The sequence below is a fragment of the Mus caroli genome, unplaced genomic scaffold (assembly GCF_978045245.1).
Source record: "Mus caroli unplaced genomic scaffold, Mus_caroli_1 scaffold_1, whole genome shotgun sequence".
Taxonomy (NCBI): Eukaryota; Metazoa; Chordata; class Mammalia; order Rodentia; family Muridae; genus Mus; species Mus caroli.
Window position 1 is genome coordinate 80,067,496 of NW_028227256.1, and position 27,188 is coordinate 80,094,683.

At 41.6% G+C, this 27,188-nt stretch overlaps 1 protein-coding gene and 1 pseudogene across 5 annotated transcripts; one reads left to right on the forward strand and one right to left on the reverse strand.

Annotated features, from left to right (window-relative positions):
* Positions 1-1,737: 1,737 nt before the first annotated feature.
* Slc19a3 (solute carrier family 19 member 3) lies at positions 1,738-26,601 on the reverse strand. 5 transcript variants are annotated; one of them, XM_029481290.2, is made up of 8 exons: positions 26,501-26,601; positions 20,909-21,208; positions 16,707-16,805; positions 14,981-15,135; positions 10,497-11,304; positions 7,552-7,744; positions 3,914-4,055; positions 1,738-3,198 (listed from the first exon to the last, which is right to left on the reverse strand). In XM_029481290.2, the coding sequence occupies exons 4-8, from the start codon at positions 15,131-15,133 to the stop codon at positions 3,028-3,030; spliced, it is 1,467 nt and encodes a 488-aa protein (XP_029337150.1). In that variant the 5' UTR covers positions 15,134-15,135; positions 16,707-16,805; positions 20,909-21,208; positions 26,501-26,601; the 3' UTR covers positions 1,738-3,027. The 5 variants fall into 5 exon arrangements, with proteins under 5 accessions (XP_029337150.1, XP_029337187.1, XP_029337219.1 ...); XM_029481327.2 differs by having other exon boundaries at positions 16,707-16,836; XM_029481359.2 differs by lacking the exon at positions 20,909-21,208.
* Positions 4,607-5,273, forward strand: LOC110297917 (nascent polypeptide-associated complex subunit alpha pseudogene; annotated as a pseudogene).
* Positions 26,602-27,188: the final 587 nt, after the last annotated feature.

Below are 27,188 nucleotides of genomic sequence, written 5' to 3' on the forward strand. Positions count from 1 at the left end.
CAATCAAGTTGTAAGCACAGCTGTTGTTTGGGTGTACTCTTGTAGCTTTTTGGGCAATTTTGCTTCTTTTCCAAATTTTGACTTCTGATTTTTTTTTCTTGTCTCATTTTACTGGCTAGTATCTCTAGTAGATGTTCATTAACTAGAGCACATTCTTTGCATCTAGGTAGGTTTGTTATTAGTTTTGTGGCGGTTTGACTAGGAATGGCCCTCATAGACTCATGTGTTTGAGTGGCACTATTAGGAGGTGTGGCTTTGTTGGAGGAAATGTGTCACTGTGTGAGTAGGCTTTGATGTCTCATATGCTCAAGCTATGCCCAATGTAGCACACAGTCTCCCCCTACTGCCTACAGATCAAGATGTAGAACTCTTAGCTTCTTCTGCAGCACTCTCTCTGCCTGTTTGCTGCCATGCATCTCACCATAATAATGGACTAAACCTTTGAAACTTTAAGCCCACTCCAATCAAATGTTTTCCTTTATAAGAGTTGCTGTAGTTGTGGTGTCTCTTCACAGCAATAAAACCATGACCTCCAGTGGATGGTGAAAAAATGGATAGTAATGGAATCTGCATAGGCTATGTTTTACCCATACATACATACATACATACATACATAATACATACATACATAGTTAGTGTCTATTTTGTATCAATTCATTCCCAGCATCCCATCCAGCTTTAAGAAAAATAAGTTTCCTTGAACATCAGCACTGAAATAGAACCGCAGTTGACCTGAAGACTGGGAAGACCATGATGGAATACCATGACACATTCCACACAGGTCAGGGTGTAGAGTGAGCTTTTATCTGTTCTTGTCAGAACAGTATACAGTTTAAATTATGTATTGTTTATTTCTAGAACTTTCCCCTTGATATTTTGGACTGTGGCTGACTATAGGTACTGAAATCACAAAAACCAAAATGGCAATTAAGAAGATATTGTTTTTGGCCTATAAGATACATTTTATTTTCAATCTCATTGAATGAATTTTGCAATTTGGAATAAAATATATTTAAATTACAAATCCTAAATCAGTATTTTTTTTCTCCTGTGGCAGACTGTTCAATAAACACCCCACTGTGTTTACATGGTGGAAATTCTTGGAGAACACTCAGAGACGTTCATAAATTTGGAATTGATCCTGTCTAAAGGAAATGTAGGGAAAAAGAGTGGAGCAGAGACTGAAAAAAAGGCCATTCAGAGACCACTCCACCTAGGGATCCATCCCATCTGCAGACAACAAACCCAGACACTATTGCTGATGCCAAGAAGCACTTTGCAGACAGGAGCCTGCTATAGCTGTCCCCTGAGAGTCTCTGCCAGCATGGGGACCCCAATGGAAGAGTGAGGGGAAGGACTGAAGGAGCTGAAGAAGATTGCAACCCCATAGGAGGAACAAATATCAACTAACCAGACTCCCCATAGCTCTTAGGGACTAAACCACCATCAAGAGTACACATGAGGGACCTATGGCTCCAGCTGCCTATGTAGCAGAGGATTGCCTCATCTAGCATCAATGGGAGGGGATGCCCTTGGTCATGTGGAGGCTCTATGCCCCAGGGGGATGCTAAGGCAGTGAGGTGGGAGTGGGTGGGGGAGCACCTTTAGAGAGGCAGGGGAAGAGGGATGGGATAGGGAGTATGTGGAGAGGTAACTAGGAAGGGGGACATTTGAAATGTAAATAAATGAAATAACCAACAAAAAGAATTTTAATATTTTGTTGAACATGATCTCTGGCATTTAAAAATTAAATCCATGGGGCCAAGGATATAACGTAGTGACAGAATGTTTATCTAGTATGATCCCTGGATTTGACCTTTAGCACCAAACATATAAATAAATTAAACAATTAGTATTTAATTTCTGTAAGTGTTTTCTTATGTATCAAAGCTGCTGGAAAGCTGCGGAAGTTCCTTCAGAAGTGTTTTACATCAATGAAACACTTATCTAGGGTCATGGTGGGAAGAGGGGGAATCATCTTTCCCTGGCCACTGGGAATAGATGGGAGAGCATTCCATGGGTACACAGGAGCGTCTGGAGTGACTTCTGGAGTGACCCCTGGGGGGAGCGTCCACACAAAGTCCAGGAGGACACAGAGGATGAAAAAGATGAGAACAGTGAGACTATCCAGCAACAACCTTTGAGTAGAACGATGATCTTTTCAGGTTTGAAGAGGAACTCTCAGCAATGGGACCAAACCTAGTCATTCCTTCAGAGCACTGGAGGTTGCAACAGAAGTACACTTAGCGAAAGAGGAAGAAAATCATCCCAGGTGCTGCCTTTTTAGATCCACAAAGTACATAAGCCAATTGTAGGTCAGCTCTGTTGGTATCCGTGCTCACTTGGGGGATCGTCATCCTTAGGGAGTTTCTTTATGGCTTGTTTCGACGCCCATTGGTTGTTCTTAGAACTTGACAGAACTAGAATTTCCAAGTTATTGATATTCGTGGGGACCCCAAACAAGGGTTGTCAGCTGTTAATATTGGCGGTTAATATTGTCAACTTGACAAGATCTGGAATCTGACGATATAAGCCTCTTTGAATATGTATGAGGGATTCTCTGTATTAGGTTCACTTAGGTGGGTAGATTCACTGGAAATGTGGGCGGCACCATCCCCTTGGCTGGGGTAGTATGGTGAATACAAAGGAGAGTGATCTGAACACCAGGTTTCATTGTTCCTTACTTCTTGATTGAAGACGCAATGTGTCCAGTAGCTCCTCTGTCCTGCAGTCATGTCTTCCCTCTTGTAATGGAATGTATCCCTTCAAACTGTGAGCTAAGATATTAAGTTCCTCCATTGAGTTGCTTCTTGTTAGATATTTTGTCATAGCATCAAGAAAGTAACTAATACAGCTGCCATGGCCATATATGGAGTGCTTGCAGTTCGTTGGGCAGTTAGCCTGAGGCTGAAGTTTGGTTGTGGTTTTGGAATCTCTACTGATAGAGTGTGCCTGTGTGTGGCAAAGCACGTCTGGCTGCCCATCTTAAGATCCTGCCCATTTGTGACTGGAGTTGACGTAATTGGGTTAGAATGTTGTTGACACGTTGCTCGGCTCTTGTGGGTGTGGCTCATCAAGGCTTTGGATGGTAGCAAGGTTCTGAACTTCCTTTTGGCACTTAGCTGAGCAGAGAATGTATATGCTTCTCATTAGGAAGACCCCCGCAATGACAGTGAAGTAACTCCCATAAACTAAAAACTGGAAGAAAACAAACAATTAGCCATTTATAAAATCTGACCACGTATGTCATTGGTAATATATAACAGTCTTTCTTGTTTGATTGGACTATGGGGTAATTGAGATCCTGAACTTACCATGGGTCATTCTGACTAGAGACTACCTTCTAATATTTCAGATAAATCAAGGTGAAGAATGTAAACATGTGGAGTAGTGACTAAAGGTCTGGCTTAGCAGCAGAATGCTTAGCTTCCAATTCTAGCTATTTCAGCAATGGTAGAGAGAAACCCCAGGAGATCTCAGGGCTCTGTCCACATGTCTTTGTTTGAAGACTGGTCCAGTGTTATGTACCAGTATCTAATAATGACTTTTAAATGCAGAGTTTACTTCTTACCCACCTTCTTCAAGTAGATACGAATCTAGTTGCTGTATATTTAGTTGGTGTTATAAATAAGGGCTGTATACTTAAAATTGTTTATAATTGAAGAATTTCTAAACAGCCTTTGACATTGTTAATTGTAAGATTAAGCCATGTTGGAGGCAACCTGGTTATTCTATATTCCTAGCTACTATGTCAATAGTAGTATAAACTAGGTTAACATACTAATAGGTAGCAGAGTTAATTATTACCTATATAGAGTTAGTATATAGCTATCTATACAGAGTTAGTGCATACCTATTATGTACACACAGTTACTATAACACAGTAAGAGTTAACAGAACTTCTGCAGCTTACCTGAGTAGTGACTGGCAGTTGGAGCCCTCTTTGATCTGCCACAATCATAGTCATGATGGTCTGAATCACCAAGGCGATAAAGGTGTCTATGCCGAACACCAGGGCATAACGTTCTAAGCTCAGGTTAACTGCAATCTGAAAGCTGTCATTAAATGTTGAGTTAGCATTCAACCATAGCATACTTAAAGTTCTTATCTAAAGGATAGGAACTGAAACTGGGCAAGGTCGTGAGTTCCTATAATACCTATAATACTAGCATTCAGGAGGCAGGAGGGATTCAAGACCATTCTTAGCCACATAGCAAATTCAAGGTCATCTTGGGTTGTGCCTGAGACCAAACAAGAAACCAGAACAAAACAAAAGAGTCGAAAACAGTGTTGTTAAGGCATGTCCTACTTAACTTTTACCCAGTGCAGACAAATAAGTAGAGCAAAGAAAAAGAGGTAAATATTTCTAAATGCTGGATTCAAGGCACTGTGATAAAATCCCTCCTGTACAATCTAGTACTTTCCAGAAATTAAACTTAAATGTTAACATCTCATAACTTGAGAATATTGGATGTAAGTTGCTTTCACACATGTTTGCAATGAAGTTTTATAAAGCCACAAACATCATTCAATCTGAAGACTTTTAAAAATATATTCAGTTGGCTCTCTTTCTGCCTCCATCTTGGTTCTGTGTTCTCCGCACAAAATGCCCAGTGAAGCCACAGAAACCGTCCCTGCTACAGAGTAGGGGTTGCCACAGCCTCAGGCTGAGACAGGGTCGGAAACAGAGTCTGACAGTGATGAATCAGTGCCAGAGCTCGAGGAACAAGATTCCACACAAACAGCCACAGGAAAGCCACAGACAGCCACAGGACAAGCCCAGCTGGCAGCCGCAGCTGAGATTGACGAAGAACCTGTTAGTAAAGCCAAGCAGAGTGGGAGCGAGAAGGCAAGGAAGGCTATGTACAAACTGGGTCTTCGACAGGTCACAGGAGCTATGAGAGTCACTATCCGAAAATCTAAAAATATCCTCTTTGTCATCACAAAACCAGATGTCTACAGGAGCCCAGCTTCAGATACCTACACAGTGTTTGGGGAAGCCAAGATTGAAGATTTGTCTCAGCAAGCGCAGTTAGCAGCTGCTGAGAAATTTCAAAGTTCAAGGTGAAGCTGTTTCAAACATTCAGGAAAACACTCAGACTCCAACCGTCCAAGAGGAGAGTGAAGAGGAAGAGGTTGATGAAACGGGTATGGAAGTTAAGGACATAGAGTTGGTCATGTCACAAGCAAACATATCAAGAGCAAAGGCTGTCAGAGCCCTGAAAAACAACAGTAATGAGATTGCAAATGCTATTATGGAATTAACAATGTAACTATTTGACAGAAAGGACCCCCCCTCCCCTTTCTGCCCTTTTTGGTGTTTGAAAAGTGGTACTACAGCTTGGTTTAAAATTTGTACTGTTTCTACCATTAATAAAGTTGTGGCTTCTTGTTGGATGGAATATATATATATATATATATATATATATATATATATATATACATACATGCATATATACATACATACATATATAATTGTTGATGTCCTACAGTCAGAAGATGCAGACCATGGTTGTTTGTGCAAATGACTGAATCTATAATTAGTTTTTAACTACAGAGATTTCAAAGTCTGACTATATTTCTTAGAATGACAATAAAAAGCTTTGGATTTTGAATGCTTTTTTTAAATGCAAAGGAATAATAATAGTTCTACCTTTCAATTCTCATTATAAAAAATGAAACTAGACATTTAAGTTTGATTCATTAAACCAGGATATTTCAGTAAAAATCTTAGCTTTCTGTGATGGTTGATTTCAATTACCCATTTGATACAATTTAGAATCACCTGGGAATAGAGTCTTAAAGAGGGTCTATCTAGATTAGGTTAGCCTGTGAACATGTATATGGGGGCCTGTCTGGATTAATGTGAGTGGCACCATTCCCTAGGAAGGGGAGCTGAACAGAGGAGAAACCTATTTGAGATAGAGAAGCAAGAACACATTAGTTTTCTCTGCTCTTGACCATGGCTATGTGACTTTACCCCCAAAAAGTTGAACTATAACTTGGAATTATAAACCAAATTAATAATTTTCTAACTTCTGATGCTTTTTGCCAAAGTATCTGTCACAGCAACAGAAATGAAACCAGAATATTTGCTAACTAGTGACATCTGCATTTTCTCATGATCTTTGCCTTGGGACTTATATTTTATTGTTTACCAAACATTTTTCACAAGTTAAAAATAAAACTTGAGGGACTGGAAAGATGACATATGGGTTAAGAGCACTGGCTGCTCTATCCAAGTATCAGGATTTGATTCCCAGTACCCACATGGCTGCTCATAACCCAGTAACCCCAGTTTCAGAGCATCTCAATGAGATCTTCTGACCTCTTCAAGTACTGCATACAAGCAGGCAAAAACACTCATATATGTAAGGTTAAAACAAGATCTTAAGAGGCTGGAGAGATGGCTCAGTGGTTAAGAACATTGACTTCTCTTATAGAGGTCCTGAGTTCAATTCCCAGCAACCACATGGTGGCTCACAACCATCTGTAATGGGATCCAATGCCCTCTTTTGGTGTGTCTGAAGACAGCTACAGAGTACTCATATACATAAAGAAATTTTAAAAGTATAAAATAAAATCTTAAAAAAAAGAAACTCGATAAAGCTAGTCAGTCTTTCTCAGATGTAGCATGAAAGTAAAATGCACATCTTTTATCTCCTTTTGGCTAATAACAAAGGACACTAGCTATACTCTTCTTTTCACTTTCTCTGAGACAAGATGCATGTGGCCCAGGCTGGCTTCAAGCTTGCTATTTCGCCAAGGATAGTCTTGAACTTCTCATCCTTCTTCCTTTACCTCCCACGATCTGAATTATAGGAATGTTCTATCATGTTGGTGTACAGAGTGCTGGGAATCATGCACAAGGCCAAGCATGTTACCAACTGAGCCTCACAGCCTGTTCCCTAAGACAGTTCCTTGTAGTCAGTTTTAACTCTGTGTGTGTGTGTGTGTGTGTGTGCCACATGCTTTTAAGTAATTTCTTTCTTAAATAACAAAGCAAAACAAAACAAATTTCTTAAAAAGCAGATATAAGTATTAAAGGGAACTCTGACTTTCAGAGACCTTATCTTAAAAATTATTCAAAAGGACACAGTCCCAACTACAGGTGAAGCTGGAGTTTTCTTATAATCTTTGCTTCCTTCCCCCTCCCCACTGGTCCAACTTTTTATAACTTTCCTGAGAACGTTTTGTTCCCAGAAAAGTATGTGCTTAGACATCTTATGCGACTAAATGAGGCTACAGGTAAAATCTAAACCTATGCATTTGAAATTAAAGAACACTGGACCTTATTATGAAGAAAAAAATCATTGGAAGTAAGAAGAAATCAAAAGGAGATCATGGACCCTTGTTTTTTGGTTCCTATGGCATCCAGATTTCTTCCTTTGATGACTCAACTCTATTCAGCGAAAGGAGAAGATGGCTTCACTGAATTCCACTCAATATGTAGTTAACATTTAACACTGCAATGGACTAAAATCCTTCTGAAGTTCCCAGAGAGTCTTTTGGAATCCACAAGGAGTAGGGAGGAATGGTAGGTATACTTACACTGCGATGGTTATAAGAAACGAATAGCTAGACTTGACCAGTAGATACCCAGCATAGCACACCCAGATGCTGCGTGTGTAATTCATGAGAAACAGAGATCCTGCGATGACAGCTGAGAAGACAGCCAGACCCAGCTCTCCAAGAAGATCCCAGTTGACCTTCAGATAGCCCACTGAGAATGAAGCCAAAGCTCCTGAAAACAGACAAAGGGGAAGAATCAACCTATTGACTTTGCAGGAAGGAAATACCAACGCTCCAAGCAAGCAGACAGAACTCAGATTTCAAGCAATTCTAAAGACGAATATACCATTACACACACACACACACACACACACACACACACACACACACACACACACACACACGATCCACTTAAATGGAGATTTTTTCTAAAAGTACTCCCCCACCCCAAGTTTTCTTTTTTTCTTCTTCTCATTTCTTATTTGTTTTCAACCCAGTTTGCTATTATACTTTTAATTAGCATTAACTACATATCAGGCAAAAGGGATAGAAAGAGCCTAAACACAGCAGTGTGGGGTGAACACAGTATCCCAGTCGTTTAAATAACATACAGGATAGCATGTAAATGCCTTGGAAGTAAAGTTGCTCTGTTGTTTTAGATTGTATGTTTTGGAGCAATGGGTATCCCAATTACCTCCCTCCCTCCCTCTCTCCCTCCCTTCCTTCCTTCCCTTATTCTTATCCTTCCTAGATCTAGGGGACCTTGGAGATCTCCTTAACTCCTGGGCTCCTGATCTTCTGCTACAGCTGACCTGATTTCCTTGAGGGTTTGGAAAAAAGGATCTGTACTGATGTATATAGTTTGAAAAGTATTACCATTTAGCAACCAGGGTTTTCTTTAACTGAACAAAGGGCTCAAATTATTGACACCTGGTCAGTTATTTTCTGGTAGGTTATCTGTGATAGAACTGTCTCTAAAAATAGCTCTCCCCAAGAATTTCAGCCATAAGTGCAATAATTTCAGAGATCCAATGATTCTGCCTCAGCCTTGGCTTTCAGGGGCTAGCTGAAGCCTTCCAAGATGGAAACAAAAACACAGAGGCTACGTGCATTTCTGAAGCTTTCTGTAGAGGAAGGTGTGGAAAAATATCCCACTTCCTAAAACACATCTTCAAAGTCTTGGGTAACATTTCCATTTATGACTACATAAATATTTATTTCACAGTGTGCTTCAAAGGCAAATTTCTTTTTGATATTAGAATCCTGAGAGTAACACCATGGAATTATGTAATTTCTAAAATGTGAAAATGGTTGGTATGCAGCCTGGAGTTGTGAAAGTCCCTAGGAAGACTCTCTGGGTAAGAGTCTGGAAACCTCCATGTATTTTCTAGAGTTAAAAATAAAAATTCTGCACTTTCTCTTTCCTTTCTATGTTAGAAACAGTCTTGACTCTAGTAGCTCAGGAAATAAGGGCACAAAAGTCAACCAGTGAGGCTGTGTGAAATTCAAGGCATCTGCACGGAGAAGGGAAGCAGTTGTGTGCAGTGGATGCCTATGGAATGTGAAGAAAGGCTTTGCTGTTCTAGGGCAGATAGAGGATCTGTGTCTGCAATACACTGAATCCAAAACACTGAATGAAACATCAAACAACTAGGAAGGGAACGGAAGGGAAGGACACAGAGGCACAGGGGGAAATGTGCCCAGCACACTTGTACACAAGCTTAAAAAGACTAAAATAACCCAGCAATGCTGGTACATGCTTTTAATACTAGCACTTGGGAGGCAGAGGGATCTCAGGGTTCAAGGCCAGCCTGGTCTACAGAGTGAGTGCCAGGGTAGCCAAAGTTAAGTTGTGAAACCCTGTTTCAAAAAACAAAAACAAAAACAAAAACAAAAAAGGGCTGGGTTAATTTAGTGAGTGGAGTCCTTGCCTTGCAAGCATGAAGATCTGAGTTTAAGTCCCTGCACCTACATAAGAAGCTGGGCATGGTAATATATTGTATTCCCAGTAATGGGGCAAGTAGATCTATAGAAGAAACTGGCCAGACAGTTTGGTCTATTTGGTGAGATACAGGCCAATGGGAAACCTTGCTTTAAAAAAGGAAAAGAAAAAAAATGGATGGACCTAAAGGACAATACTTAAAGCTGTCCTTTGGCCTTCACGTGTACCTGCATGTGCAGACATGCATATAGACACATACACACACACACACACAAGAAAAAGATAAAAAAAAATTGAATGTATATTGATGCCACTCATCTTTAAACTAACAATAAAACAAATTATCAAACTTTAAAACGTGAACATAATACTGAAAGAACAGGGCACATTATTAACACTTATTTTAGTGAGATGGGATCTTACACTAGTGGTTCTAAGCTTTATTCTTGAGTTATTTGTAACTGTAATGTATAGTATAAAAATCACTGTACTCTATTTTTCCAGTGCCTTCTATTCTTGAGTGGGAAGATGGCTCAGTAGGTAAGAGGTCTTGTTATGGAAGCTTGATGACCTGAGTTCAAATCCCCAGAGAAACTGTAAACCATTGGCTGTGCTTATGCATACCTGTAAGCCCAGTGCTGAAGAGAGTGGGGACAGGAGGATCACTGGGGCTTGCTGGCCACTAGCCTAGCTCTGGGCTCAGTGAGAAACCATGTTTTAGGGGACACTTAACACCCTCCTCTGGCCTCTGCAAACACAGCCATGTACACATATGTATGGATACCCCCTCCCTCAACTAAAATCAAATCAATCTAATTTCTGGTTATAGCTGATTAACTACCATGAAGAAGTTTAGCCTCTGGAGCATCTGGAGAGAGAGAGACAGAGACAGAGAGAGAGAGACAGAGACAGACAGAGAGAGAGACAGAGAGACAGAGACAGACAGACAGACAGACACACACACACACACACACACACAGAGAGAGAGAGAGAGAGAGAGAGAGAGAGAAAGAGAGAGAGAGAGAGAGAGATGTACACTTACCTCCAAATGTTGCTATGGCCTCTACTGCTCCATTATAGATGGAAGAATCTTGGGAGGGTGCCTTGTGTTCCCATAGGACTTGAACATAGTTCAAGATTTGGTTATAACCTGCTGTGGCAAAAGCCCACCAGAGGGACCAGTAAACAAGGTGCTTAGAGGAGTAGCACTCCTTCAGATCCTGGAACCAATGCGCAAAGTGTCTCAAAGCTGAATTTTCTGGATCCAGGTTGCTCATCTCTCTGTCCTCTAAATTCTTTGAATTGGCAAACAATTCTGAGTGAGTTCTCTTGTTCTGGGCTTCCCTGAGCACAGTACATTGTTCCAGTGGCTTTGGACAATCGTCTCTATCAGACTTTGTATGGAAAAACATGCTCTTCTTAGGCATTGGTAGAAAAAGTGAGAAAAAGAAAGCCACAGAGACACAGGCCAAGGATATATAAAAAAGGCTAGAGTATGGCAGGTTCGTCAGGGATACCAGGAGCTGGGCTAACACTGAGCCTGCTGTGTAGGCCACCAGTGTGATACTCCGACAGTAGCTGCTCACTTTCTGATAGTGTTCTGGGCTGACCATGCTGTATATGTAGGCAAAGTAGGCTATCTCTGTGGCCGAGACAACCCCAAAAAAGAACTCGGCTGTTTGCATGAGCATCACACCTTGGCCAAACAAGAGAAACAGGTAGCTAGTGGCAAAGGCCACAACGTGTAGCATGATGACTGGTTTGTAGCGCAGGTAGTCGGTGAGGACAAACACGGGTGGCAGCGTTGCCAGGTAAGAATATGTCCAAACAGGAAGGATCTCATTTGTCATCTATGAATTTGATAAGTAAGTATGGTCAGAAGCACAACACATTTCAAAAGGACAAATGGTAACTGATTTGTATCTCAAAGTCATATCTAACCAGACATTCTTCACGTTATGGGGAAAAATAGAAAAACTGATCTATAGGTAAATCACTAAGAAAAACTAGTGTCTTTGTTAAATGAAAACAACAAAAATAAGCCACCATGGAGTTGTTGGGGAGGGACAGAAAAAGGAAAGAAACCAAAACTCCAAGCAACTTACATACGTAGGTATATCTCAGGAGAGTTCTAGAGAGATAATATGTCCTCTGGACTGTATAACAAAGTTAAGCAACATGTAATGGTTGACTAAATTAGTGAAAAAATTTTCAAAATAAGTTTAAACTTAAATACTCTGAACTTCTGAGATTTTCAAGTTTTTAAAAAATCCCAACTTAGCAAGCTGGAGAGATGGCTCAACAGTTAAGAACACTGTATGTTCTTCCAGAGGACACAAGTTCAGTTCCCAACACCCACATGGCAGATCACAACTCTCTGTAACTCCAGTTCTAGGGGATCCAATACTGTCATACAGACATACATGCAGGCAAAATACCAATGCACATGAATTAATAAATGAATACATTGAAAAAAAAATCCCAAACTACTCTTACAAAGATGATCAGCATTAAGTATAGGGCTCTCAATGTAAAGAGTAGAACATGTCTCTTTACTTGCTCCATCACTGCCTCCCACCTGTCTGAAATCTGGGTATACACAAACATACACAAACACACACACACACATACACTCACACACACTCACACACACTTATAGAGTGAATGGTTTTGTCAAATTAGCTTGGGCTCACAAGCTCCTCTAACCCTATCCAGGGCTATAAGATGTCACTGCTAGGTTGAGTTCAATGTGGGTCACATCACTCTTTCATGGCAAACACATGGACACTCAAGTTTCATAGGTAGATTTTTGTTTTGTTTTTGTTTTTGGATTTTGGTTTTGGTTCTGGTTTTTTCGAGAGAGGGTTTCTCTTTTAGCCCTGGCTGTCCTGGAACTCACTCTGTAGACCAGGCTATCCTCGAACTCAGAAATCCGCCTACCTCTGCCTCCCAAGTGCTGGGATTAAAGGTGTGCACCACCACGCCCGGCTAGTTTCATAGGTAGAAAGGACTCAAAAGATTGTGAATGATGGGTAAGATTCAGAGTCTTGGATTACTGAACTCTCCCTCATTGACATGTGGGCCCACCAATGTCACAGGAGGGCCCACAACTAACCTATGGTTCTGAAGGAGGGTTTACTCACTGTCCATAGTGTATACAGGCACAAACCTGGTGGGCATGTTGAGTTCATTCTGCCCCATCTCTGACCTTTGTCTTAAATGTGACAGGCTTCAGTCCAAGAAACTCTGAAGCCATTGAGGTTTGCTTGGCTTCTGTCTTTGCCAATTAACTATTGATAATCTAGCACCACTTAGTTTTCAAGTGATACTACCTTCAGTATGACAAAATCATTGTTGTGGTTGGACATAGTCAACCAGTTCAGGGTGATTTTTTTAGTTGGGTTAGTGCATTTTCCTCTTGTCTCTTTTTAGACAGAGGAAAAGACAGGAAGGGAGGGGATGCATTCCTGACAAAACTGAACAGGCTATGGAGACCAGACTGGCCTCAATGTCACAGAAATCCATCTGCCTCCTGAGTGCTGGGATTAAAGACATGTGTTGCCATGCCCAGTAAGAAGTATCTTTTTAATATTTTTATTACATATTTTCCTCAGATACATTTCCAATGCTATCCCAAAAGTCCCCCATAGCGACCCCCACTTCCCTACCCACCCATTCCCATTCTTTTGGCCCTGGCATTCCCCTATATTGGGGCATATAAAGTTTGCAAGTCCAATGGGCCTCTCTTTCTAATGATGGCCTACTAGGCCATCTTTCCATACATATGCAGCTAGAGACAAGAGCTCCGGGGTTCTGGTTAGTACATCATGTTGTTCCGACAATAGGGTTGCAGATCCCTTTAGCTCCTTGGGTACTTTCTCTAGCTTCTCCATTGGGAGCCCTGTGATACATCCAATAGCTGACTGTGAACATCCACTCCTGTGTTTGCTAGGCCCCGGCATCATCTCACAAGAGACAGCTATATTTGGGTCCTTTCAGCAAAATCTTGCTAGTGTATGCAATGGTGTCAGCGTTTAGAAGCTGATTATGGGAAGGATCCCTGGATACGGCAGTCTCTAAATGGTCCATCCTTTCATCACAGCTATGAACTTTGTCTCTGTAACTCCTTCCCTGGGTGTTTTGTTCCCAATTCTAAGAAGGTGCATAGTGTCCACACTTTGGTCTTCATTCTTCTTGAGTTTCATGCGTTTAGTAAATTGTAATGAAGTATCTTTTTAAGTAAGAGAATTTGGAAGAGAAATAGATCAGGAAGTAAATTTGTTTATATCACACCTGTTGCTAAGTAGTTTTTCAAAACTGAGTAAGAGTCATAAAAATATATAACCATGTGTTGTTGATACACTTGGCTAATTTTATTTATTGTGCAAACCTTATAGAGTGTGCATCCAGAACCATTATAGAGTGTATAACCCACTTATACAGCTCAGCTATGTGGTATGTAGTAGCGTGATAAATAGGAACATTGTAAGTAAAACATGAGGTTAACTTCAACACAAGAGAATATGACACAATTGAAAGATACAGTAACCATAGGGTGTGTGGGCTGATGCTGGTATTGTATAGTACTTCTATTTTTGTTAAGTAAAAATAAAATGATGCCTTAAGACAATGGTAAAAGTAGCAGTAAATGTGTAGACACTAACAGCCATTTATTATCATTATTGAGTTTTACATTGTATACTATATAAATGTGTATGATATAATATGTATATATACATATAATTTTAAGATTTATTTATTTTTACATGCATTTGTGTTTTGCCTGCATTTATGTCTGTGTGAGGGTGCCAGATCCCCTGGAACTGGAGTTACAGACAGTTGTGAGCTGTTATGTAGGTGCTGGGAATCAAACCCAGGTCCTCTGGAAGGGTAGCCAGTGCTCTTAAACACTCAGCTATCTCTCCAGTCTCTGAATGTTGTATTTTTAGGGTGATAGAGCAGTCGGTTTATTTACACTGATGTCACATAAACACACATATAAGTGTTGATGTGTGAGTCTATGGTGGGTGCAGTGTTACTGAGGACAGAAATTCTCTGAAATGTCATAGTTATAGTTAACTAATATACAGTCCATCATTCACCAAACATGACATGTAATTGTATTACACTTTCTTATTACATCCTGCTTATACCACAGCAGCCTACTGGTTTCCCAGAAAGCAATTGTGTGGCAGAGAACAACTTCATTTTAGGGTAAATGTGATAGAAACAATGGAGACCAGAAAAGCTCCTATCTATCTATCTATCTATCTATCTATCTATCTATCTATCTATAGATGTAGATGTAGATATATCCAGACTAATATCAAAACTCTGAAATTTAAAATATTCTTTGTACATGTTAAATAAGTGTTTGGCTTAATATTTTTTGTGTCATGGGGAAGGAGGTAGTTGTATTATGTAATAAATTCTGTGAAAATGTGGGCTCATTAGAATAATATCCCTACCACCTTGTTCAAGTTCTGAGAAATTAACCCTTATTGAGATAAGTACCCATTACCTTACCTCTGGGCTGGTGAGATTCTTACTGGGTTCAGACAGGAATGGGATTAAGAATGATTCTGAAGGCCTGAACATGGAGAAAAACCCAAACAAGCAGAGTATCACAGTGGGATAAACCCAAGAATTGCTCGGTGGAGTTCTGCAGCTGGAGTCCATGGCTGGTCAAATGGAAACAAAGCGAGAGTTAAGCCAGGCTCATCCTTCTCCAGCCCCCTCCATCAAAAGCTCGTTATTTCTACACAGTTTTGAAAATGTGACGTTTATCCCTCCATGTGCAGTGGGGCTGGAAAAGTGAGGGGTGAATTACTTACACACAATTCCAGCGTGATCCCTAAGTTTTCAGAGTCCCCTTTTCGTTATTGCTGAAGGGAATTGGATTTCTTCAGTGTTTTCTCAAACACACTCATGGGCAGCTGCTAGTAAACCATGATTAGTGGGGTAGCACATGCTAAGTAAAAGACCAGCTAATGAACCTGTGTCAAGCTGCAGTAGGGAAAGGGCTTCCAGATGAACAGACTGGATTAGGCGAGTCTTCTGTATCTGCCTGCTCCACTTTGCATGGGTTCCAGAATTTATTAACACACTGACACGTCTCTATTATAAATTTATCTTTCTAACCAGGCTGCCCCTTGTCTGGAGTCTTACTGGTTGCATAATAAACAAATGAAACATTTGTTAGGTTTCTCCATCTTTGAAGCATTTCAAATTCTTCAGTTAGAAAAATCAATTGGGAACCATTTTTGATGGCTCAGCCAAGCAATCCTGACGGTCTGAGTTTGATCTGCTTAGCTCCCCACAGCTCCCCCTGTCCCTTGGCTGTTTTTGTTGTTGTTGTTCATTTTTGTTTTTGAGACAGGGTTTCTCTGCTGGACCTGTAACTCACTCTGTAGACCGGCCTTGAACTCAGAGATCCACCAGCCTCTGCCTCCCAAACGCTCGGATTAAAGGCATGAGCTACCAAACTGCACTTGGTGGTAAACAGCTGAAACACCCAGAACTCCTACCTTGAGATAGCAAGCAGACATAGGAGAACTGAAGCTCACAGGCCAGCAAGCCTGTAGTATACAGCACAGGAGAAACAAGAGTGGCTCATCCCTAGTAAGGTGGAAGCCCAAAACTGTCCCCTTAGAGTTGGCCTCTGACCTCAAGACTCTCCAAGGGTACCATAGCATGTATGTGGCTCCCTCCTCCCCAAACCATGCTAATAATAAAATAAAATATTTAAGGAAATTAATTGGTTAAAGGTCTAACTTTCTTCCATATCTCCACCCTATCCTTCTGATTTCCATGATGCCAGTTATATTTGGGAATGGGAGGCACTGCTTCTAAGACTGTTATCCCACTTCCCCTTTGTGTGTCTGCTCTTCTCTGAATGTGTAGCTGCAGATTATTCACTGGGGAAGGACACTCATTCTTCACACAAAAAGCACAAGAAGACCTTAATCACTGCCCAGAAAGCAAACAGCTAACACAATCAGCTTTATGTTATTTTCCCCTGCCCCCGACACCTTCATGGGTAGCAGTGAGCACCGAGTTCATCATCCCTTCACATCTGAGATTAAACTTTGCTGTTGAGGGACATTCTTTGGTGGTCTCGATTTTGGTTACTTTCTAAGATGATCTTTAGGAAGGTAACTGGCTATGGGTATTGTATTAGTCAGGGTTCTCTATAGTCATAGAACCTATGATATGGCTCTCTATATTGAGGCAATTTATTGTAATGACTTACAGTCTGTAGTCCAATTCACCCAACAATGGGCAGGTGTGGATGGGAAGCCGGAGAATCCAGTAGTTGTTCAGTCCCACGATGCTAGTTCTTTAAGCTGATCTGTAGAAGTAGGTCCCAACAGATGTGTTGACTGGTAAGTGCAAGCAGGTGAAGAAAGAGTGAATCTTCCTTCTTCCAATGCCCTTATGTAGGGCTACAGCAAATAGATGTGTCCCAGATTAAAGGTGTGTACCACCATGTTTGGATCTGGGACTTGCTTGTCCCAGGCTGACCTTGAACTCAGAGAACTCCTTGCTTCAGTCTCCTGGATTAAAGGCGGGTACTACTTTGCCTAGGCCTAAGCTTTTCATGGCCACTATGCCTCAAGATCTCCATGCCAAGATCCAGGTCAGAAACTCGTGTCTTCCATCCTCAAGATCTGGATCTCAGATGAACCCTCCAATTCTGGATTGTAGTTCATTCCAAATATAGTCAAGTTGACAAACAGGAATAGCCATTACAGGTATGATGCCTTTTTTTTTTACCCTGTGTATTTTCTCATTAAAGCATCATAGTAATTGTAATTCCACGGTGACTACATGAAAAAAAAATCAATCTAACCAGTAGACTAAAATTATGTGGTCAAGACTGGAATCATGGTCTCCTAGTTCCATCAGGCCCCTTTTATCCACTCTAGTAATTATCTGTCTGTCTGTCTGTCTGTCTGTCTCCCCTTGTCCACACTCTGCCTCAGTGTGTCATGCTTCCCCCTGTGCTGCTTCATTGATCTACTGACAGTCTCTTCACAAGGAGAAACAAAGCATCGGGACAATGTAATGACAACCTTGCTGTGGCTTGAGGAACACGTTTGCAAACACAGATCCATGGCAGACACTGTGGCTTCATACATAAAACTTTCAAAAGTGAATTCTGAGTTGTCAAAACAGTTCAACTGGGCACTCACCCCAGATGGGTGGGCCACCTGAGTGGAATTTCAGCTGTCTAGGTAGAGGTGCCTATTCAGTCATACCATATTTTGTCCTCACCAGACCTTTTACAAAGTGCTCTAAACAGCTATATCACTTTTCTATTAAGTAAAGTCAATACCATTTCCATTTGTATCTACAATGCCCTGGATGTCTCAGCTTAGAAAGCATGATGATTGCATTTTGAAAAATGGTTCCAGCTGTGAGCAATGCTGACAGTATAGAAACTCTGTCCTGGGCAGACTTGAGTTAACCACTCTCAATTTATACCCTCAGCCTAGAAAACATGGGCTTTCTTTTCTCCACTTCCTGACATTCTGTCAAGTCTATTGGGAACTCCCTTCTTACCTTATTAATGGTCTCACTGGAACAGCTATTTCAAGTTGCCAATTACCAAGGCTAGACCATCTATTCAAGTCTGGTTGGAATAGTGTGCCATTTGCTGGCTACACTCAGAACATACAATCTCTACAGATCATGAATTTAGCTATTGACTCTTCTTCATGTATCTCAGAGACTTGGGACTGTATTTTTCGTTCCTGGGCTGCTAAAATGACCATGGATTCTTTATGTCTTGACTCCTTATGGTCCAACTACAGTTAGCTGGAAAGGTGGTGGAAAATATGCCCCTAAAGTGTAAAACCCACAAAGTTAGGGCATGTTGCATGGCTCATTGCTCTGTTCTAAGTGGTTAGAAAGTACCTCACAGTCAGTAAGCCTCACGGATGATAGAGAATGAATGTAACAAGATAGCAACTGTAGTCTATGTGGACAACTGCGGTGGAAAGGGAAGATGCCAAGGTAAGAGATACAGGAAATGAGAACACACACAAGTATAGTCTTGTTTTCCTGGGTATGCCACACTTTCTAGTTTTATCAGTCAAAGGCCAGATCTCTTTGCAATGATTTTTACATTAGGAAAATTAATTTTGTGGAGGGAAAGGTAATTTTGATCTCATTTAACTCAGTTTTTTTTTTTTTTTCTGAGTTTAGTTTTTGAGAGAGTCAAGTAGCCCAGGCTGGTCTTAACTGCTTATGCAGCTAAAGATAGCCTTGAACTTCTGATCCTCCTGTTTCTACACCCTGAGAGTACTATCCTGACTGGCTTTGTATGGTGTTGGGGTGTGAACTCAGAGAGTCATGCATGGCAGACAAGCACTCTACCAACTGATCTATAGCCCCAGTCTTTTGTCCTCCGTTTATAGAAGGGAAACAGAAGGCTAGAACGTGGACCTTCCAATCCCAATTTCACTAGCCTTTCCTCATCCCTGTGCTGCAAAACCACAGATACATTTTCAAAACTTCAATTTCAGTTTATTTTTGGATATTGTTTTTTCTGAACATGATATCAAGAGGAACTTAATGCTTATGAGTAGGATGTTTTTAAAAGAAGATGCAAAACTATTAAAAGCAGAGTTCACTGCAGAGTGAATGAGGGGTTTTCCCCTCTGTAGCCTTGGCTTATTTTAATAACAAACAATACAACAACAATTACGAACGTGAGACAGTCAGAGTCAGCAGTAGAAGAGCAAAGAGGAGTAAGTGTGTACACATATCTATTGGTATTCTGTCTAAACTCCATCTGCGCAGTTCCCGGCAGCAGCTGGGTATACTCCTCCCCATAGTTAGGTAGCAACAGCCAGGTAGGCTTGGCCCACTATAAAAGGGGCTGCTTGGCCCCTCCTCTCTCTCTTATGCTCTTTCTTCTCTCTTGCCTCTTGCCCCTTGCTCCCCCCTTTCCCCATTCCCTTTTCCCCTTTCTCCATGTGGCCATGGCCAGCCTCCACTTCTCTACTTTCTCCTTCTCTTTGCCTTTCTCTGCCTCTACTACCCTCTTAACTCCCCTCCCCATGACCTAAATAAACTCTATTCTATACTATACCGGTGTGTGGGTGTGTGTCTCATCTCTCAGGGGAAAGGGATGCCTCAGTATCCCTTCCCCCACAACCCGCCAGAACATATTCTTTATAGCTCTTTCTCTTTTTATGATCACAACAATATCCCTCAATAGCACAGTGGGGCAAATCATCCTAGAACACCGATGTGATTCTCGAGGGACACACTCTCTATACAGACTCTTTTATAAAACGGGGGCCTGTGAGATGGCTTACTGCATAAGGGCACTTGCCACACAAGTCTGGCATCCTAAGTTTGATCCCTGGAACCTACATAGAGGTAGAAGGAGAGAACCAACTCCACAAAAATTATCCTCTAACTTCTGTACATAGGCTGTGGGGTATATAAGTAGGAGGCATGAAAGTTCACACATGTATATACATGAGTCCATGCATACACACACACACACACACACACACACACACACACACTCATGGGAGCACACACACACAGAATAATACACAGAACTGTAGTATTCTTTCATATTTCCATTTATCATCCTCTCTGACCACCCTAGCATCCCATCCTTAAAGTACCATTTCAAGTTCTGTTTGCTTAACTCATGTGATTTGAGGACATGAACTGGTTTGCTATTATGAGGTGATACTTCTGAAAGTAATCTTACCTTCATGTGCTTTCCAAACACGCTAATCCTTTAAAGAGTTGCTCCACAGCAGGCTGTCCTCATCCATTAATCATAAACCTCACAACTCTTTTTTTTTTAAAGGTACAAGAATACTGTGTGGGCTGTAGTTGAAAAGAAAACAGGAAGCAGGAGGAGGTGGGGTGGAGGAGGAGGAGGAGGGAAGGAAAGAAGGAAGGAAGGAAGGAAGGAAGGAAGGAAGGAAGGAAGGAAGGAAAACTAAAACACTGCCCAAGCAAGATCAAGGCTCTCAGATTTAAAACATCGAGCAAACATCCCATCAGTGAAGACTCAGGGATTGCAACACACAAGATGAATTTCATCAGTCATTCCTTTTCGTTCAGTCCCAGGGCAGCTAAAGCATAGTAGAGTGTATGTGGGTAGCTGGGAAGGAAGTGGAGGACTTTACAGAAGGAGAGATGAGGCTCACAGAACAGGAGGAGGAGGTGAATGGAGCAGGAGAATAAACAGTAATAACTAGTAAGTCCCAGCCTCAGCTCCACTCCCATTGACTTGGGATACCAGCCAGTCTCACCTGTTGCACCAACCCTGATAACAAAGAGCACCCGCCTCTTACTAGAGCACAGTACATCACCATGTCTGCCTTTGCACTCTTGGCTCATACAACAAGGCAGCACGTGTGACCTTGAAAGAGTCCAGTCACACATAAACAAAACAAAACTCAAACAAACCCATACCTTTATCTCTTATTAGATGTAAGAGTTACTTGTATTTTGGCAATGATCACAGTTGGGTGAATAGCTTCTCATGAGTTTCGTTTCAGGAGCCAGAGAAAATGTCTGTTTATGCTGCCTCTTACATGGTAGCAGACTTGGATGCTGTGTTCTTAAAATCATTAATCCTGTCATCTATTTCTTCTCCTTGTAACCACTGCCTTACAATGCACTTTTCCTAAAAAGCAGGAAAGAATATTTGAAGTTCTCCAAGTTTCATGTTGACTTCAAGATGAGCTCAGCTGACATCTCAATTCCATGACCCTGCAGAAAGCAAGGTTTCCTTGTTTTAGAAATATGAAGCACCCCACCCTACCCCAGCTTCCTTGCCAGGCTCCCATCAGAAGTGGGTGTCAAGGGAAAGCTAGGAGTCACTTCCTGATTCCACAGTTGCTCTTTCAGTTAGCCAGGACTCACCTCTGCCGTAACCAGTGAATCAAACTCATGTGATGCTGGCACGCAGAGACATTTTCATGTAATATATATATAGTGTGTGTGTGTGTGTAGGCTCACTGAAATCAAAATAAAACAAAAGAAAACCAAATACGAACACACATGTGTGCGCACACACACACACACACACACACACACACACACATGCACACAAACCCAACCACTCCTACCACTCTGTCATTTCCAAGAATGACTGCAAGTGGACACTATGGTGCTGTAATGTATACTTCCTTTATTTCCTGTGTATAAACTATGTCCTCTAAGAACTCCATCTTCCAGGCTTTCAATATTACCAGTCAATCTCTTCACTGGATAGATACAAGCTAGAAGTCTGATCAGCAAAAATTGAAATATTTACTTTGAACTGATATTAGATCATAAAACCTAAGTATGTTTTTTCCTTTACTTATCACAAAGTCAGGGAGACTTTAACTTAGACAAAATCAATCAACAAAAAAAGCGAAGAACTGCCAGATTAACCAAAGGCAAACCTGCTGCAGGAGGCATGGACAAAGGCTGTCAAGCTACTGCCAACATTGTTTCGTGTGATGCAAAATCAGGATTGGTGCATGAATCTACCCATTTCTACCTTAGCTACTGTATTTTGGCTGTGACTAGTCAAACTTAAAAATGCCTTTCACTATCATTACCTCCCTGCATGTAAAAACCAACATGGTATGTAAAGTGTAACTCTATCATGAACAAACACGAAGAAAACAGATCTTCGAAACCAAGGAACTGGTAAATATTTCAAAGAAAAGGAAAAAAGAAAGAAAAGAAAGGGGGGGAAAAAGAAAAAAAAAGGGACTAACTTTGAAAATTAAAAAAAAAGGGAAAGGAATAGAATTTTGTAAAAGCAAGCAAGCAAACAAACAAACAAACAAAAATCAAAAACAAAACAAAACAAAAAACCCAAACAAAACCAGACATATTTGCTCATCCAGAGAAACTGGTCAAAAACTGGGAAGGGAAGCTTCAGATCCGAGAGAAAACACCCGTGTTTGTCAAAGGAATGGTATTCAAAAGGTGTAATAAACCTGACAACTCAGGATAAAAGATGAGCAGGTAGCTGGGCAGTGGTGGCGCACGCCTTTAATCCCAGCACTCGGGAGGCAGAGGCAGGCGGATCAATGTGAGTTCAAGGCCAGCCTGGTCTACAGAGCTAGTACGGAACAATCGAGGCTACACAAAAGAAACCCCATCTTGAAAACCAAAACGACGAGCAGGAGATCTGAGCACTTTAGAAACGTGGCTGTCTGGAAGTACAGAGTGACACTCCTCAGAAGCTCTCAGAATTCATACATCAAAACTACCCAGGATGACTCTAGGGATGGCTGAGTGAAAACTGATGAGCAAGCATTCCCAATGCTGGGAAGGAAAACAAGAAGCAGCTGAAGTGTCGACTAAATGGGGAAATGTATATGCAGCACAGAATTCCTCATCAATCAATAATAGCAACGGGCAGTCAGAAGGACCACACCAGGGCGGATTAGAATGAATAGTAAATCATGATTTACTGTTCATGGGGCCCCATCACCACACACAGAGTCTTAGGCAAGCAAGACTGATCTAAGGAGATGAGGACTAGATTGACAGACGCCTGGAGTGGGGGTGAGGGGAGGGAACAGGAGCAACAGAGAATGTGGAGGTTTGTGTGGTGAAAAGAGGACTCTCTATAGCTTGGTTGTGGTGATGGCTATAAGTTTTAAATCCCAACTTATGTCTTACAGACTCATAAAGTGTAGGTTAGCATAGGGAGGCCATACCCAAACAAAGATTCACTGATATAAGGAACAAAGTAAATTAACCTCAAATGCGATGGTCCATAAAGGGATCCAGACATGAAAAGGACAGGCTGAGCAATTTCATTCATACCTTGTCCCAAAGCAGGCAAAACTACAATACTTCATGTTGACTGAAACCAGAACTCTGAGGTCCGGGAGCTGGGAAGGGGAGGCAGCTGAGGGCAGTTTCTAGGGTATTAAATATCCTGTACCTCAAAGAGTTAATTACAAGGAGGAGTATAATTACAAACAAACTGAAATACATTCTCTGTGTTTAAAGCAAGTTGCACCTCCATAAGATGAAAGGCAGTCTCTCCTCGCTCCTTCAAAGCATTTTTACAGTGGCCCCTGAGTTTTTCTTACAGGTACAGTGACTGCGGTTATTCCAATTCACGTGAAGGCAGGGCCCCTATATGAGTGGAAAACCTGAAAACGTGTCTTTGTGTTTGTGTTTGTCCTAGAAAATGTAGAGTAGAAATCATAGCACAAGTCAAATCTAGGACAAATGAAGAAGCCTGAGTTTGGTCCCTTGACATCCTTCCGATTAATTCAGATAGGCCAAGTACCTCTCTCTTCTGAGTCCTGATTTTGAGACTGGCCTGAGACTCACTTCTGCACCTTTGAGTGAGCTGCAGAGCTCAGCCAGCCGACTGACTCCTCAGCTTGTGAGGAAGGTGGTTCCTCAAGAGTCATGCTGCCAGGACCCTGGCCCTTCCCTGAAGGCCAGACGCTCCAGAGCCCACATCCCTCACCCTCTGTGGAATCCTGGCAAATAAAACAAACATCCAGGCTCAGATCTTCCCCAAACACAATGGTTAGAAAGTTCTACAAATTCAAAACAATGCCCACTTTGCTCTGAATGGTAGTATCAAAATAGCCTATTTTCTGAAGAACACTGTATGCACCGAGAAAAACTATAGGAAGGAGCCTCAAAGTCACTGGTAAACCTTCACGCCAACTCCCAGTCTTCACTGATTCCACACAGATTCAAAAGGTATGAACTGGGCCCAGATACTCAATAAACAATATGAATAAATAAATAAGTAAATAAATAAATAACAATAAAAAATTTAAAAGCTCAATAAAATAATTGGTTCTACTTTGGTTCAAAGCCACTGTCAAATTACACGTGATACCAAAAGAACACACACACTTCCAGTTCTATTCTATCGTGTACAGTATTGCTATTTTTATTGGCTCTGGCATTTCCCCATCATATTTATTCACCACATGTCTATGGTTTGACCCAACTGCCGGGAGATATCTGACTAACAAGGCTATAAAAGGGGCGAGCAGCTTAGCTAGAAAGCCAACCAATCAAACCTCGCCATAGACGTGGCAGTGTGAGGACTTGGCGCAAACCGTGCAATGACGGTGGGGGGAAAATTGTGTTTCAGGAAAAAGAAAAAGTATAACTGGGTCCATTTGCCTTATCGATAGCTTCGTGAAAAAAAATTCTTGTCTTTAGGTACTCACATACGCTTTACCTAGGGAAGGGAAAATATTATTCTCTCATAGAAATTCGTTTCAATGATCCCAATTTGCATTTCATTACTCAAGATTCAATACCCTGCCCCGTTAGTGTACCCATCCTCTGGAGTCTCTTTCCATCTGATTCTCTCTTTTACTAGTAACCTCCCTGGTGACTCAACATCATTAACACGTTTATCTTTATTATCTTGACTTAGCATTTAATAACGAGAAGTTATTACGCCGTCTAATCTTTCTTAACTGCAACATCTCCCAAGCTGGGGCTTTTATGGTTTGTTCGGTTGCCTCCGTTTTGCATTGGGGTTGAGCGTGCTGGGGCAGTGTAGGTCAATGGGAAGAGCTTGGCTTTGAAATCTGAACCTCGTGTTTCTCCTGGCTCCAGCTATGCTTGAGTCATGTGTAGCTCCCTGGCTCCAGCTGTGCTAATCTTCTGATACAGAATAGCTCAGTGAGATGACTCAGGTAAGAGCGCTGGCCAGGGTGTATTCCTTTCAGCTCTCGGCACAGGGCAGCTAAGCCTATTTCTCATCACGGGAGCACAAATAACAGATTCTACCAGAACCGTAGGTGTTTCTGGGCTCTTACAGTTTAAGCATAGTTTTCAGAGGTTGACAGCAGAAAACTTTATGTGAATGGCTAGGGGGTTGGCGGCAGAATAAAATTCATCTTGGATTATTTATGCCTGTTAGATAAAACAAATTAGAGAAGGCCATCAGAACAAGTGCCAGCACTAGACCCCCACAGACCGGCTGATTATCAAGAGTCATTCATGCCAAAGTCCTGTGTTACTGTGGAGTAGCTAAGCTGTTAGCTAGACACCAAGTTCCCTCTGAGTTAATTCTTACAGAAAAGTAGACATCTACAGCTAACTTACCACTATTCTTCTGCCTCCGTCACTGCCACACAAAGACAATAACCCTGAAATGACCTGTACACTCTTCACTCTTTCTATAAAACTACCTCTTTTTTTTTTTTTTTTGCCCAGCCCGCGGGAGCGCTACCTTATGCAATGAAGTGTCTTCTCTAGAACCCTTTTGGAGCATTAAACTAAATTGCTCCAATCATGTCCTATGACACTGTTGAATTCTCAAGCTGTATTTTCTATTATAGAATTTGTTCCAATAGCAAAACGGACTAAACAAAGTTGATAGGTCCATTTCTGCTACTACCGAGGCAACCCGAAGAAAAACATATTTGAAAAATTAGTTAATGTCTTAGCTTAAAAATGTATGTTTAATGCAAAAAATGCCTTGAGAGACAGCAGCGCGCGTGGATCATGGCAGAATCAGACTCTTTCCAGTTTTGGAAAACACTTTTCTTACGGAGGGAACACCGACCTGATTGATAGATGCCTGGTTTTATTTTCATTTCCATTAAGATAGTTCTCAACAGTCTTGGTTCTTCTAATTTCAAAATTCACCTTTTCTTTCCTCTTTTGGAGGTAACTTCTCATTTCCTGGCTTGGGATTTGGCATTCTGTGCTAAAATAGCTTTTTAGCTAAAACCTGGGAAGCTGGGTGTGACCATGGCAGCTGCTGGCACGAGAACAGAATGGTGGTTTTTACTTAATCTGCTCTTAGGGAGGGCTGTATAGGTATCCGGGCTAGACCACGCTGGGTAGGTTTCAGCAGGCCAGGAAAGCAGCAGACAGAAGGTCCCAGAAACTGAAGCAAGCCTGTTTACAGGCTGGCGCAGGCGTACGGCGGCTGCGCAGGCTCCTCTACTGTCTCCCACCCCCACCCCGCCTCCAAATTAGAGCGGGGAGAAGAAAGGCGGGCGGCCCAGGGTTTCTGGACTTTAATTAACTACGCTCGGTGGGAGGTCTTACCTATGGAAAGCTGGTGCTGCTCACTTGCCCCGGATATGTAGCACTTTCAGCTATGTGGGTCGGCGATCTCAAGTAAAGATGGACTTGGTCACCGGGTTAGTCCCGCTGGACCAAAGGCCGCGCCCAACTTTGCATATGCTAATGAAGCCCCCAGGTCTTTGATCCGGAGGCTAGAAGCAGAGGTCCCTCAACCAGTTTGTAAAGCGCTAAAAAAGTGAAGCCAGTACCTGAAGAGAGCAACCTCAAGCAATGTGGTGACTCTCCATGTCAACGTAGTAGGGCAAGGTGAAGGGAAACCAGGTCTGATCCTCTGCTCCGTTTGTCTCTTCCTATGAATTCGTTTATTTCAACTAACAATCAGGAGAAAGGTAGACTGTGATTTCCAGTTTGCAAACGAAAAAAAAAAAAAAGGACTACTAAAGAGGCAGAGCTGTTAGGCTTAGAGAGGCATAGCTTTCAGTTAGGACATCCTGGCCTCAGAGCCAAATTTATAAGCACTGTCCCTCCAGACCCCAACGGTATGGGCGGGTGTTTTCCTGGCGCTTTAAGAGTGTTTTGGTACAAATAGTTCATATTTGGCACAAACGGTTCCCAGGTCCTTGTGCCATAGGTATGTTCCACTGAGCTATATATACCAGCTCCCAAAGTCTTTTAAATTTAACTTTACTTATTTAACATAGATTTCCTA

Excerpts from the sequence above, each read along its gene's own strand:
- Slc19a3 (XM_029481359.2), bottom strand. The coding sequence starts at position 15,133 with ATGGACTCCAGCTGCAGAACTCCACCGAGCAATTCTTGGGTTTATCCC. Across the intron at positions 7,745-10,496 it reads GGCCATAGCAACATTTGGAG|GAGCTTTGGCTTCATTCTCA; the intron begins GTAAGTGTACAT and ends GTCTGTTTTCAG. Across the intron at positions 4,056-7,551 it reads TTTCTTATAACCATCGCAGT|CTTTCAGATTGCAGTTAACC; the intron begins GTAAGTATACCT and ends ATTTAATGACAG.